Genomic DNA, 10,393 nt, shown 5'->3' on the forward strand with positions numbered 1-10,393 from the left:
AGGAGGACCAGTCCCACAGAGATGGCGATGTGAAACAGCATCGGAAATTGAACTATAGTTCACACAGAATGCTTCTTGAGAAAGCTTTCGACCTGGGCGTTGTGGAGGCTGGCACTGAACTCCACGAATGGGCTGTCACCCATATGAAAATTAACGAAGAACTTTGTAAAGAACAGCTTACTGCCGAACACGTACGCCTTTGCGCCGTGCGCACCAACAGGGTCTAGCGGCATGAACGCGGACTTCCGTTTGGCATTCTCTTTAGGCGGCAGAAGGTAGTCCTCCGGCGACACAACGATCTCGAACCCGTCTGGCAACACATACCGCACCTTCTCGGATGTGAGACCTCCGAGGTAACGAGTATGCTCTGCACGTGGAAAGCTGTTGAAGTTGGAGCCTGAGTCGAGAATCACGCTTCCCTTCTGGTCGTCGCAGCAGAGCTTCGTATCTCCCACGTACACACCCCGCAGTTCGATTTCCCAGTACTGCGGAACTCCGATGATGTCGTATCGGTGAGTGTCGGGAGAATGCAGCTCCGGTAAGTCATTGGTGCCATCCCCAAGATAGAAGGCGGAGGAACCGGTGTCGGACAGGTAGAACGAGAACATTCTTGATGGGACCTCTTTCATTAGAGTCACCACTGCTGAACTGCGCTCCTTACTCATGCTCATGGCGGGAAAATTGAAGCCAAGAATCCCCTGGAGCTCGTCGTATAAGCGGCGCGATCCCCGAACCTCGTTGACAATGCCCACAATTTGATCCACCATTTCGTGTCCCAGAATCTTGACTCGCTCCAGCGCTTCGCGTCCCTTGACTCGGCCAGTGCCAAAGCCCACGAAAAGAGGTACGTTTAGCTCCACCTCGGAATGGGAGTTCTCAACACTGTACCGACTGTCGGGGCAGTTCTCTACACAGTCCAACAACAGAAGATTGCAGCTTCCCGTGTCGAATATGACCATCAACTCGACCAGGGGGTTTCCAACCTGGATGCGGCCTCGATACTGCAACGTTTGCATCGGTTGGAGCCTCGCCAGCTCGCCGATGTGGCGGTTAACCTCCGCATCAGGTCCGAGAAACGTAGACCGCCTGGTCTGCACTTGAAGCAGTGGTCCTTCGCTCGTTACAGGATCGAGGAGTATGAGCGACTTGTGGGCGAGCGCCAGCCAGAAAACGAGGGACGATAACATCAGTGTGCACATCAAATTCGAGGAGAGGCAATGGACACGTAAACCATTTTTGTGTAAAGGACAGGTCGGATTTTCGCAACTTTCGAGATGTCATCATTCAGAGAGAAACAAATAGAGAAAGTGAAAACTAAACCCGGATATCACAGGTACTGTGAGTGCGTGGACAAGGAAAATCGCCACCCAAGCTTGAGGGGCTCCTGGCATCCACGGACGCCTGATGCTCATCGGACACGGAGCAGCCGCGCCTTCAAGAGCGATGTGTCTCGTTGGGCAAAGCAGCTGCACCTTTGGGGAAACCTGAGTTCTGATGATCTGGATAGAGTGCGGTGGATGAAGTTTTGGGAGCTTAGGGACTTCCAGCCCTCACGCCAGGCGCCCGTGTCGCCGTCACGGCTGGCCGCAGTTCTGCGGACGGGCGAACGGGACCACTCAGTCACGGAACTACTGTCACAAGGACGTCCAGTTCTTTTTTCTGCGCTGGTTCCAGGGCACCTGTCTGTGGATGCAGACCTCTTGCTAGACGCAATTGAGATGTGAACGCCCTGCCTTATCCAACGACTGTGGGGAGGCAGGTGAAGAGGTGTTACCGGCGGAAAAAGTAATTCAAAACCAGGTTATTTATATTTGCATGAGGACTCCAGGAAAGGACTCCAGTATTACCCCACGAGGCATTCTCCGCCTTGGGAACAGTGAACGTGATGGAAAAGAGAATGAAGAGAGACGGAGTGTGCGATTCGCTGAGCAGCATGAGACCAAACGATTTCGTTACCAGTTTTCGGAGTGAGGTATGAATCTTACGTTCACCCAGATCATCTGAGATCGTGTCTGGCAATCTTACACCTTTGAACGAGGCTACTGAATCATCTGTTGCGTCACAACGTCCCGTTGTCAGTCTAGCGGACGGTTTTGACTTATCATGCGATTCCCCCGGACTTGCGAGTGCTAGCGGCACAATGAGATTTCCCACCCTGGCTCAGATGGGGGAGCATGACGGACCGAGGGCTTCTATCCAGTCTCCGGCATCTACTTGCACCAGAAATTCCATCGGTTCTCCCGGCAAGATGTTCAGGTCAGACATGCAATGCGCCGTACGGCAGGACGTGGGCACGCCGGATCTGGCTCCTGGGCCCTTGAAGCCACACGTGAAACCCTTTAACGTACCTATGTTGAACCTGGCCGGTATTGGCGGCGGGGCCGTTGATGACGGACGCAAGAGAGCAGGAGACCAGCAGTCAAAGGAGTCGAAGAAAGCCCGCATGAGCGTGCGACTCAACCGTGTCGGTGTATCTGAGATTACCGATGACGGACATCACATTCTCACTCCGAGAGACCGCATGTTCGACACAGGACTTGATCCCAGCACATTCAACGACTTCGCCACTCCTCCAGAAGAGACATTCAACTTTGGCGTGAACACCCCACCGGAGAAGGGGCTAACAATATCTCTTGCGGACATGCACAAGGCTTCCCCAATGACGAAGTCTCCGCTGGAAGGCCGCTCACCCGTGGCGCTCCTGGTTTCGCGAGACCGAGACCGCTCCCATCCAGCCACCCCAGCGCTCCCTGACCTTACCATGACGAAGCGCCGAAGCCTCATGCCAATGATGATGGTCGATGAGGGGCTGGAGCCGTTGAGGAGACAAGAACCAGAGAGACCATTTTCCACGAGCGTCCCACCACGAACCAGATCGCCCATTGAAACTACTCCGCTGTTCCCACCAGTGGACGAGTTCATAACCAACGTCACTACCACACAGGAGACGAAATCTCCTTTGCTGAAACGGCACTCTGTGAAAACTTATGGCCGAGAACACCGCTCATCCCGACAAATCCAAATCGACGAGAAGATTATGGAAAGACTCGACGAGGCCCTGGCGCAGCCGGAATGGCAGACGCTGGACAACCTACCCAATCACTACTATGCAAACAAGATGAAAACTGATTTTTTGAATTCTATTCCGAGAGTAGCAGAATATGCTGGACGGCAGTTATTGCCTCTGGATGCCTTGGACGTCTCTCTGGAAGAGAGCGAGGACTTCAACGCTAACCTCGCAGCGGTTAGGCGTCTGAGTGGATCCGCGCGCCGTGAGAGAACATCGGCAAATCAAGCGAGGGAACCTGAGGAAAAGTCGCCGAGCAGGCCCTCCCTACCGGCTCGAGTCGAACCCTCACGCCGTGCTGCGGGCAGAACAAAGGAAAGCATTCTGGCTCGATACCCGCCCACGCTAGCTGCATTAAGTAACATCACCCCCCCTACGGCGTCTGTCGCGGTGGAGGAAGAGGATACCGTAGAGTTCCGGTTTCGGCGAGCTCGAAAGTCCCCTGAGCGCGCCGAGGAGCCTGCGATGGTCGAGCCTGTCGTGCCGACCTTTGTGCCAGTGACCAGCATGACACTCGACCAGTTCGATGAGCTGATGGACTACCGAAGACCGAGACCAGAGGCTGAAGACGTGGAGGCGACGCTGCGAAATCGGCGCTCCGTGTTCTTTGGAGAGCCTTCCCGAGACGTCCGCATCAATGCGCGGAACATGGCCGACGACGACAGCGTTCAGCAACTGGTGGACAAGATCTCGGAACTCGCAAAGATTCATGCGTGGTCCGAGATGGAGGCTGATGTTATCAAGAGCCTTAACGACGCCAAGCAGAGCTATGACCGTATGGTAGCCGACTTTGGGTGCCCAGGCAGCCCCGACTACGATGCTGTCCAAACGCTTCTGGAGTTGCTGAATGCCATTCAGTACGCCTCCTTCGTGCGGGAACATGAGGCTGTGCGTGACCGCATGGAACCTGACGAGTTGGAGCTGGCCCTCAGGGCAGAGATGGTCGCGAGTGAGCTTCAGCGGAGGTGTAAACGCAGCGGCAAGATTGGGCGAGATTCGCACCGTGTGGGTCAAGACGTGCGAGCTACGCCAACTGAAATCCGAGAAGGAGTGGCGCAGGAATGTGAGCAGGCGTCATAAGGCTGGGATAAAACGGCACGTGGTTAAGTACGTAGAGATGTGCACTGACGCCCTGAAGCAGGACAACTACCAGCTGGAATCTATCCTGCGTTTCCTTGACAAGTACGAAGCTGAGAGGGCGAACAAGGCCAAGGTCAGCCAGGCTCAGCAAGTTTGGCTGAAGACCCATGAAGACACCAAGATCACTCTGGAGGCCATGAAGGTGCGGGTAGAGAAACGAAAGCAGAGCCTCAGGCGCGAGGCGTTCGATCTACGAGGGGAGACGGAGGACGTCGTCGACAAGCTCCATCAGAGCATGCGTCTCATTCGGAGTATCCACGATGCTAGAATGCTAATGGTGTTGGATCTTGGGCCTGTGATCGGTTTAACACAGGACGTGTTGCTGATGGAGACGTACTGCGGACAGGCCATCAAGGACGTCTGCGCCCATGGCTACGACTTTGTCACCAACTTCCATGACGGTGTGTTGCTTGTGCCACCAAACGAAGCGATCCTGACCATGAGGGACCCGTTCTTGATGGACATCCAACAAGCGGGCGAACTCCAAAAACGGTGGGAGCTACCGTCTGAGCAAGAGCTGGTGGAGGAGTTGAAAGGTCGCGTTCGGGGAGAGTACGTCACAGAGGCTCATGATCGTTTCATGCGGGTTTCCCAGGAATTCGCTGACTGGATTTCGAGCGCAGAACATTCAATGGAGCACTCATCCAAGCAGATTGCGTACCAGACTGACATCGACGCCCTACGTGCGCTGCTGATGTCAGAGGAGCACACCCTGTTCTGCGGACACCCACTCGTAAAGCATCACTTGCCCGTGGGCCCTAGAGTGCTGGTGCGGTTTAAGTATGAGGAGGATGGCGTTATGATGGATGGGTTGTCATTGAAGTTCTGCGACAACGGTCCCGACGACACGGACCCGTCTTGGCCATTTGTATGTGCCCGAGGCGACATCCCAGTTGGTGAACATGAGAAAGCCATTCTTTTGGACGCCATTTTCAGGCACATCCTGTACGACTTGGCCGCTCGCCAGATCCTTAAAGCGGTGCGCCCTTCTCTAGAGACGGAAGGACTGCCAAGGCGAAGCGCCGTTCCTGACTGCGTCGTGCCGACGCCCATCATTCAAAGAGCCGTGCACGCGGCCAACTTGATGACCATCCGCATGGCTCAGCTCAACGTCGAGATGCGGCGCCTGTTGAGTCGGTGGGCGAACTTCGTTGGCATCTGCCCCTTCTTCGAGAGAAAAACCGTGGGCGACGAGGACGTGCTTCACATAAGAATGGACTTTCAACCTCTTCTACAGCGAGTGCAGTTACCCAACTTCGCGATTCTGTTTGAGTGCGAGGTCTACTGCTTCGTGCAGCTCGACCGCGCCCTTAGAACCGGGAGCCTGGTCCTGGGCATGGCTCAGCTCGCAGTGCATATCAGAGTTCGGCCTTGCTTTTCCGACGAGCAGCGTCAATTGGCTAGCGAGTTCTCGAGAAAGCTGACTCAAGCAGCGGAAGCCCTTTTGCATTCTCGCCAGCGCTTCCTCGATCCCCAGCTCAACCAGGCATTCGGCGACAAGGCAGTAGATGCGCAGTTCCTTAACATTGGGGACTACTGCTTCACGAACTTGCTCGATGAGCTCCTGGCCAAGGCAGAAGCTAGAGATTTCGATCTGCGTCACGGACGATGATCCGTATCTTTCCAATGCGTTCCGTGTATTCACCAGCTCTGTTGAGCGAACGTTTTTACGAGGTTACACTGGGAGACAGGAGCCAGCAGAGAGGGGCTTGTGCCAAACCATGAAGCACGGAGAGCAATCTGAGTGAACGGCGACTACAGAAAACCTACGGTAACCTGGACTTGGACCACCTGGAAGGCGGTTTGGAGTTGCGTAACCACGCCCCAGCTAGACAACACCCAAGGCTGGCGACACATGCGAGGTAGACGGATGCTACGCGGTAGACAGTGCTGTCGCCCGTTACGAGGGAGAGTACCATTATTAGGCTCACATGGAAATACTTGTAACTACTTAGGCTGAGGACGTCCATAGATGATGGCCACTTGTAATTAGTCTCTTGCAGAAAGAACGCCCCGACGAAGTACAGCACGACCTCGGCAATTAACAACACCAGACCGTACGAGACCGTCGAGGGGAGTATCTCTGGGTGGAAGTCGCTCAGCGCGCCCTTTTGAACGCCACACAGCAAGACGTACGTGACGAAGGTCATTAGGGGTATGTAAAGGTCCACACTGCGTAAGGCCCACACTGCAGAGTAGTCTGCATCAGACCCGACTGAAGACCTCACCCTTCTTGGAAGTTTCGTCTTCGACAGCGCAGACTTGCGAGCCACGAGCATCGTTCCCCCGTCGTCTGTACTGCAGGAACTGCGTGGCGCCGACGCCTAGATCTCACCTCCATGAAGGGAAACAAAAGTGCCAATGCCTTCAACAGCACATACTGGTGCGTGACATCGAAGTAGGCGCGTATGACTACCAAGAAGTGGGGGATCCATACTTGGACTTGCCGTGTCCTCTCGTTCATGTCGCCTGTGATCTGCCCCGCCATAGACCGTACGACGGTGCCCACCAACTCCTCGTTCATCCCCGCGCCGCGAGCGACGTGGGAGCCCAGTGCCTCGGCTGCCGCTGTGAACGGCGAAGATACCACTGCGTGCCCAACCTCTCCAGTGGGAAGCGGTCCTGCAGGCAGGTTCTTGAAACTCATGCGTCTCTGAGGCCGCATAGGGGGCGTGACGTGGAGACCACCAGACAGCGGAGGCTGCACAGGCTGGACCGCGAGTCTGCTAGGCACTCGAGTTATTGGCCCCAGTGGAGGCTGGATGATGTAAGCAGCACGATCTCACCTGCGGTTGCATCCGAAAATAATGCTTTTCGCTTAGGATGATTGAGAAAGTTTATCACAAGTCACGCTTCTTCATACGCACTGACATGGTCGGAGTTGACGTCGAACTCTTGTGACTCAGGAAGCAGCAGGAGTCGCTGCTGGTCTCCCAACTCTTCAGAAGCTGTGGATTGCTGCCTCAAAGCGGCACTCAGCACTCCTTTCGCCATTAGGCTTCCACTGGTCGAAAAAGCCGCCCATACAACCATCAGCAAACCAGTGTACAGGCCCATGTTACCTGCGAACTGGCAGGAGAAAAACCAAGAGGGGTCGAGCACGACCGACGACGGGAGCACAGCAGCCAGGTCCAGTATTCCCGATGTACCCGCCACAACACAGTACCCCAGAACAAACGATTGGAAGAAGACTTGCAGCTGCGTGTACACATAGGGAAACCCTCACATTCATTTGCGACGGATCCAGCTTGTCCAGAATCAGGTAGAAGTAAGGGTAGGTTCCAGCGCAAAGGAGGAAGACATACGTTAGAGACTTGGACGTTGTGACTGTGGACCCGAACAGCAGGTCTACGAGTTGAGTCAGTATTAGGTTCACAACAAGATGAGCTGCAAGGAGTAGGAGCGCCAGCCATCCCACAGAGAACTGCTTGACCAGTTGGATTGCCTTTTTCTGGTACGCTTCTGGCAGAGGTTCCAGATAAGGCGCTGCGGTCCAAGGCCCAGCCGTGAGACCGCCTGCGACTCCCGCAGCTATCAGCAGGACACAAAGAGACGACGGCAGACCGAAGTCGAAACTCAGACACAGGAGACAAAAGCTACACACCGCTGAGGCTACGAAGCGGAGCAGCAAGTCTGGGTATTTCTCTGCTGCGAAGGAAAAGAAGAGACCTCCTGCGGCGATGTCTACATTAGCTGACAGACCAGAACTCACATGTGAAATAGATGTAGAGAAAGTAGACGACCCATCCTCCGAAGGCAGTGGGTGCGAACAGCAGGTTGGCGGCCGGCCCACCCACGAGTTTGGAAAGCCCCTCGAGTCCAGGAGACCCTCCCAGGTCCATCACACCCTTGCCACCTTTACCTCCAGCCTCCGAGGAAGCGGACAGAGTTTGGCTCGCCTCAAGGGCCTTCTCGCCGGATCCAGTCTCCGCCGCAAGGGCAGCCGTAAGGGCGTCAGGTTTCGGCTTGAATGTGCCAGCAGCAGCACCTCCAGCCGCTTTTTCTGTGTTCTGTGCAATACTCTTCCTACTGGCCGCATCAACGTCACGTTTGAAATCCGCGGCAGCAGATGCAATCTCCTGTTGCGCGTGACCCAGCGCTACCTCTTCTCTGGGCAGAAAAGGAACCTCAAAAGGATTTTTAAGCGCAAGAAGTCTCTTGGTGTAAGACAGAACTGCGTGTGTCCGCCCCCCAGACCACACCCTTTTTGGCATGAGGAAGACTCATCTGCAAGTCTGTAGTGATTCCCGCCAACCCCCACCTTCCACACCGTGAGCTGCCCTGTGTAAGTCTGTCGACCATCCACTCACGGTTTGGGCTCGTTCAGGTCGGCCTCGGAGTTCAGGGCGGAGACGATGGCGGCCTCCTCCTCCTCAGTCCAGCGCGCTGCCAGTGCGACAAACAACCAAAGGAACCGCTGGTCCATTTCAGATTTCTGTCATACACATCACTTCGTTGCATCAAAGGACGTCCTTGGCGTCTTGTCGTTGCTGCAGTTTCTGCATCAGAGCGAACTTAGCTCCGCCTTGAATAAAGCCATGGTCTCGGTCCTCCACAATGCGGTCTAGGTTTTGAGCGGCGGGGAGGAATGTGGCGTTGTCTGTCTCAGTTAGCTGCCCCCCATGCTGCAGTACGAGGTTGGCATGGGCTTGGTCATAGCTTGACGGCCCTCCCGAGTGCGACTCCGTGGCGTGGCCAACCTTGAGCGTGCGCCCAGCAATTTCAAAGCCGTTCATGGCCATAATGGAGTCCCGAGCGTCACTCGCCTGCCGGTAGTGAATAAAAGCGTAGCCTTTGTTCTTGGCCGTGTACGGGTCCTTATGCACGTCCACAGACAGAATTTCGCCGAAGGGCCTGTATAAAACACTCCCACCTGATACCCACTCAAACAATTGCATCAACTCCGCCTCCGTGATTGTGGAAAGCGTATCCACCAACCCGCCAACGTAGATCTTCAGAGGTCCATTGCCACTTAACATCTCTGCGGCCTGCTGCTTCGCCACCTTTGCGGCGCGGTTTTTTTCTGCTTGGGAAGCCTGGATAACGACTCGCTGTCCCATGATCATCGCCCCGCTTCCCAACGATATGGCCCTGAGCACAGATGCCTGCTCGTAGAACTCCACATAAGCCACACCCTTGGATTTGCCAGACCTCGCATCCCTGTGTGATAAACCCAGTCCATCGCGCACTTAATGAGTTGAATGTCGGCCACCTTCCCTGCCTTCTCTGTTAGGAACCGCCACACGTCTCTCTCAGATGCCTTCAGACTAAGGTTCATGATGAGGACCGTCAGGTCGTCTCGCTTGCCATCGTCTTCTCGACTTCGAAGTTTTTCCTCAGCGGCGATCTTTTCCTTCTCAATCCGCCTAAGCCGGCGGTCCTCCTCAGCTTTCATTCGACGACCTTCTCGCTCACGCTCTGCGGAGGCAGCATCTCGACTGGAAGTGGATGACATACACTCATAGACACCACTTACGGCGACCTGGACCTCAAACGCCGGGAAGACTGCCGTCTTGAGAGAGAACGACGTCTGGACTCTCTAGAGTCAGAGCGTCGGCGTCGGTGACGGTCTTTTGAGTTGCGGCGTTCTCTTGATCGATCCCGGCGAGGTCTATCTCGGGATCTCTCATCAGACCTACGTCTCCGGTCCTTCTCGCCAGTGAGTAATTGCTCCAGGGATTCGAAGTCCATCAGATAAATTACTGATTTAAGTTTGAATATTTAGGGATTCGTGGTCTGTTTGGGTACTAATCCACAACGCTGGATTGATGCTCCTGCTGAATATTTTCTCGCTGCTGCACAACACATTAACAAAGGGATGAACGTGTGACCTCATTTTCCCTGAGCACTAGGGCGGAAGATGCCGTCCAGCATGGGACAAATATCATATATGGCGACATCTTTAACAAAGGGATGAACGGGCGACCTCATTTTTCTTGAGTACTAGGTTTACTCTGGAGTGCTTTAGGGATTAGGCTTGTATAGAGTTTGGGGTTTAGGGTCTAAAACCCCAAAATCTCAAACGCGGAAGATGCAACACTTAATCTGTCCAGTGGGTGAAGCAGCACTGTACAAATGTCATATATATGGCGGCATCTGAGGTAGACACGAGTGACGAGGTGGACGTGGTCGACACGAATGACGACAGCCTGGGCACCGACTACCACAAGGGATCATCAATAGAGT

At 54.8% G+C, this 10,393-nt stretch overlaps 6 protein-coding genes across 14 annotated transcripts; 2 read left to right on the plus strand and 4 right to left on the minus strand.

Annotated features, from left to right (window-relative positions):
* Positions 1 to 59: 59 nt before the first annotated feature.
* On the minus strand, positions 60 to 1,199 carry KVP18_003751 (uncharacterized protein; the record flags this gene model as incomplete). Its single annotated transcript, XM_067955743.1, has 1 exon — positions 60 to 1,199. One exon carries the CDS (start codon positions 1,197 to 1,199, stop codon positions 60 to 62), a length of 1,140 nt encoding a protein of 379 aa, XP_067811869.1.
* A 75-nt stretch (positions 1,200 to 1,274) lies between these two features.
* Positions 1,275 to 1,724, plus strand: KVP18_003750 (uncharacterized protein; the record flags this gene model as incomplete). The annotated part of the gene is made up of 1 exon (XM_067955742.1): positions 1,275 to 1,724. The coding sequence occupies one exon, from the start codon at positions 1,275 to 1,277 to the stop codon at positions 1,722 to 1,724; it is 450 nt and encodes a 149-aa protein (XP_067811868.1).
* Positions 1,725 to 1,815: 91 nt separating this feature from the next.
* KVP18_003746 (uncharacterized protein) lies at positions 1,816 to 5,819 on the plus strand (the record flags this gene model as incomplete). 3 transcript variants are annotated; one of them, XM_067955731.1, is made up of 3 exons in its annotated part: positions 1,816 to 1,967; positions 1,996 to 4,016; positions 4,045 to 5,819. In XM_067955731.1, 3 exons carry the CDS (start codon positions 1,816 to 1,818, stop codon positions 5,817 to 5,819), a joined length of 3,948 nt encoding a protein of 1,315 aa, XP_067811858.1. The 3 variants fall into 3 exon arrangements, with proteins under 3 accessions (XP_067811858.1, XP_067811860.1, XP_067811859.1); XM_067955733.1 differs by lacking the exon at positions 1,816 to 1,967 and having other exon boundaries at positions 2,249 to 4,147; XM_067955732.1 differs by lacking the exons at positions 1,816 to 1,967; positions 1,996 to 4,016 and having other exon boundaries at positions 4,185 to 5,819.
* A 55-nt stretch (positions 5,820 to 5,874) lies between these two features.
* On the minus strand, positions 5,875 to 7,005 carry KVP18_003744 (uncharacterized protein; the record flags this gene model as incomplete). Of its 3 annotated transcripts, XM_067955725.1 has the most annotated exons (5): positions 5,875 to 5,947; positions 5,978 to 6,407; positions 6,436 to 6,514; positions 6,543 to 6,965; positions 6,994 to 7,005. In XM_067955725.1, 5 exons carry the CDS (start codon positions 7,003 to 7,005, stop codon positions 5,875 to 5,877), a joined length of 1,017 nt encoding a protein of 338 aa, XP_067811852.1. The 3 variants fall into 3 exon arrangements, with proteins under 3 accessions (XP_067811852.1, XP_067811853.1, XP_067811854.1); XM_067955726.1 differs by lacking the exons at positions 5,875 to 5,947; positions 6,436 to 6,514; positions 6,543 to 6,965; positions 6,994 to 7,005 and having other exon boundaries at positions 5,974 to 6,357; XM_067955727.1 differs by lacking the exons at positions 5,875 to 5,947; positions 5,978 to 6,407; positions 6,994 to 7,005 and having other exon boundaries at positions 6,432 to 6,872.
* A 49-nt stretch (positions 7,006 to 7,054) lies between these two features.
* On the minus strand, positions 7,055 to 8,633 carry KVP18_003749 (uncharacterized protein; the record flags this gene model as incomplete). 3 transcript variants are annotated; one of them, XM_067955740.1, is made up of 5 exons in its annotated part: positions 7,055 to 7,405; positions 7,434 to 7,891; positions 7,920 to 8,381; positions 8,469 to 8,488; positions 8,518 to 8,633. In XM_067955740.1, the coding sequence occupies 5 exons, from the start codon at positions 8,631 to 8,633 to the stop codon at positions 7,055 to 7,057; spliced, it is 1,407 nt and encodes a 468-aa protein (XP_067811866.1). The 3 variants fall into 3 exon arrangements, with proteins under 3 accessions (XP_067811866.1, XP_067811867.1, XP_067811865.1); XM_067955741.1 differs by lacking the exons at positions 7,434 to 7,891; positions 7,920 to 8,381; positions 8,469 to 8,488; positions 8,518 to 8,633 and having other exon boundaries at positions 7,055 to 7,264; XM_067955739.1 differs by lacking the exons at positions 7,055 to 7,405; positions 7,434 to 7,891; positions 8,469 to 8,488; positions 8,518 to 8,633 and having other exon boundaries at positions 7,897 to 8,421.
* A 34-nt stretch (positions 8,634 to 8,667) lies between these two features.
* KVP18_003742 (uncharacterized protein) lies at positions 8,668 to 9,602 on the minus strand (the record flags this gene model as incomplete). Of its 3 annotated transcripts, XM_067955720.1 has the most annotated exons (3): positions 8,668 to 9,061; positions 9,092 to 9,367; positions 9,397 to 9,602. In XM_067955720.1, the coding sequence occupies 3 exons, from the start codon at positions 9,600 to 9,602 to the stop codon at positions 8,668 to 8,670; spliced, it is 876 nt and encodes a 291-aa protein (XP_067811847.1). The 3 variants fall into 3 exon arrangements, with proteins under 3 accessions (XP_067811847.1, XP_067811846.1, XP_067811848.1); XM_067955719.1 differs by lacking the exon at positions 9,397 to 9,602 and having other exon boundaries at positions 8,668 to 9,267; XM_067955721.1 differs by lacking the exon at positions 8,668 to 9,061 and having other exon boundaries at positions 9,270 to 9,602.
* Between the last annotated feature and the right edge of the window lie 791 nt (positions 9,603 to 10,393).

This window comes from the organism of the source record quoted next (assembly GCF_019968955.1).
Source record: "MAG: Porospora cf. gigantea A chromosome Unknown PgA_NODE_188_length_30167_cov_351.89, whole genome shotgun sequence".
Taxonomy (NCBI): domain Eukaryota; phylum Apicomplexa; class Conoidasida; order Eugregarinorida; family Porosporidae; genus Porospora; species Porospora cf. gigantea A.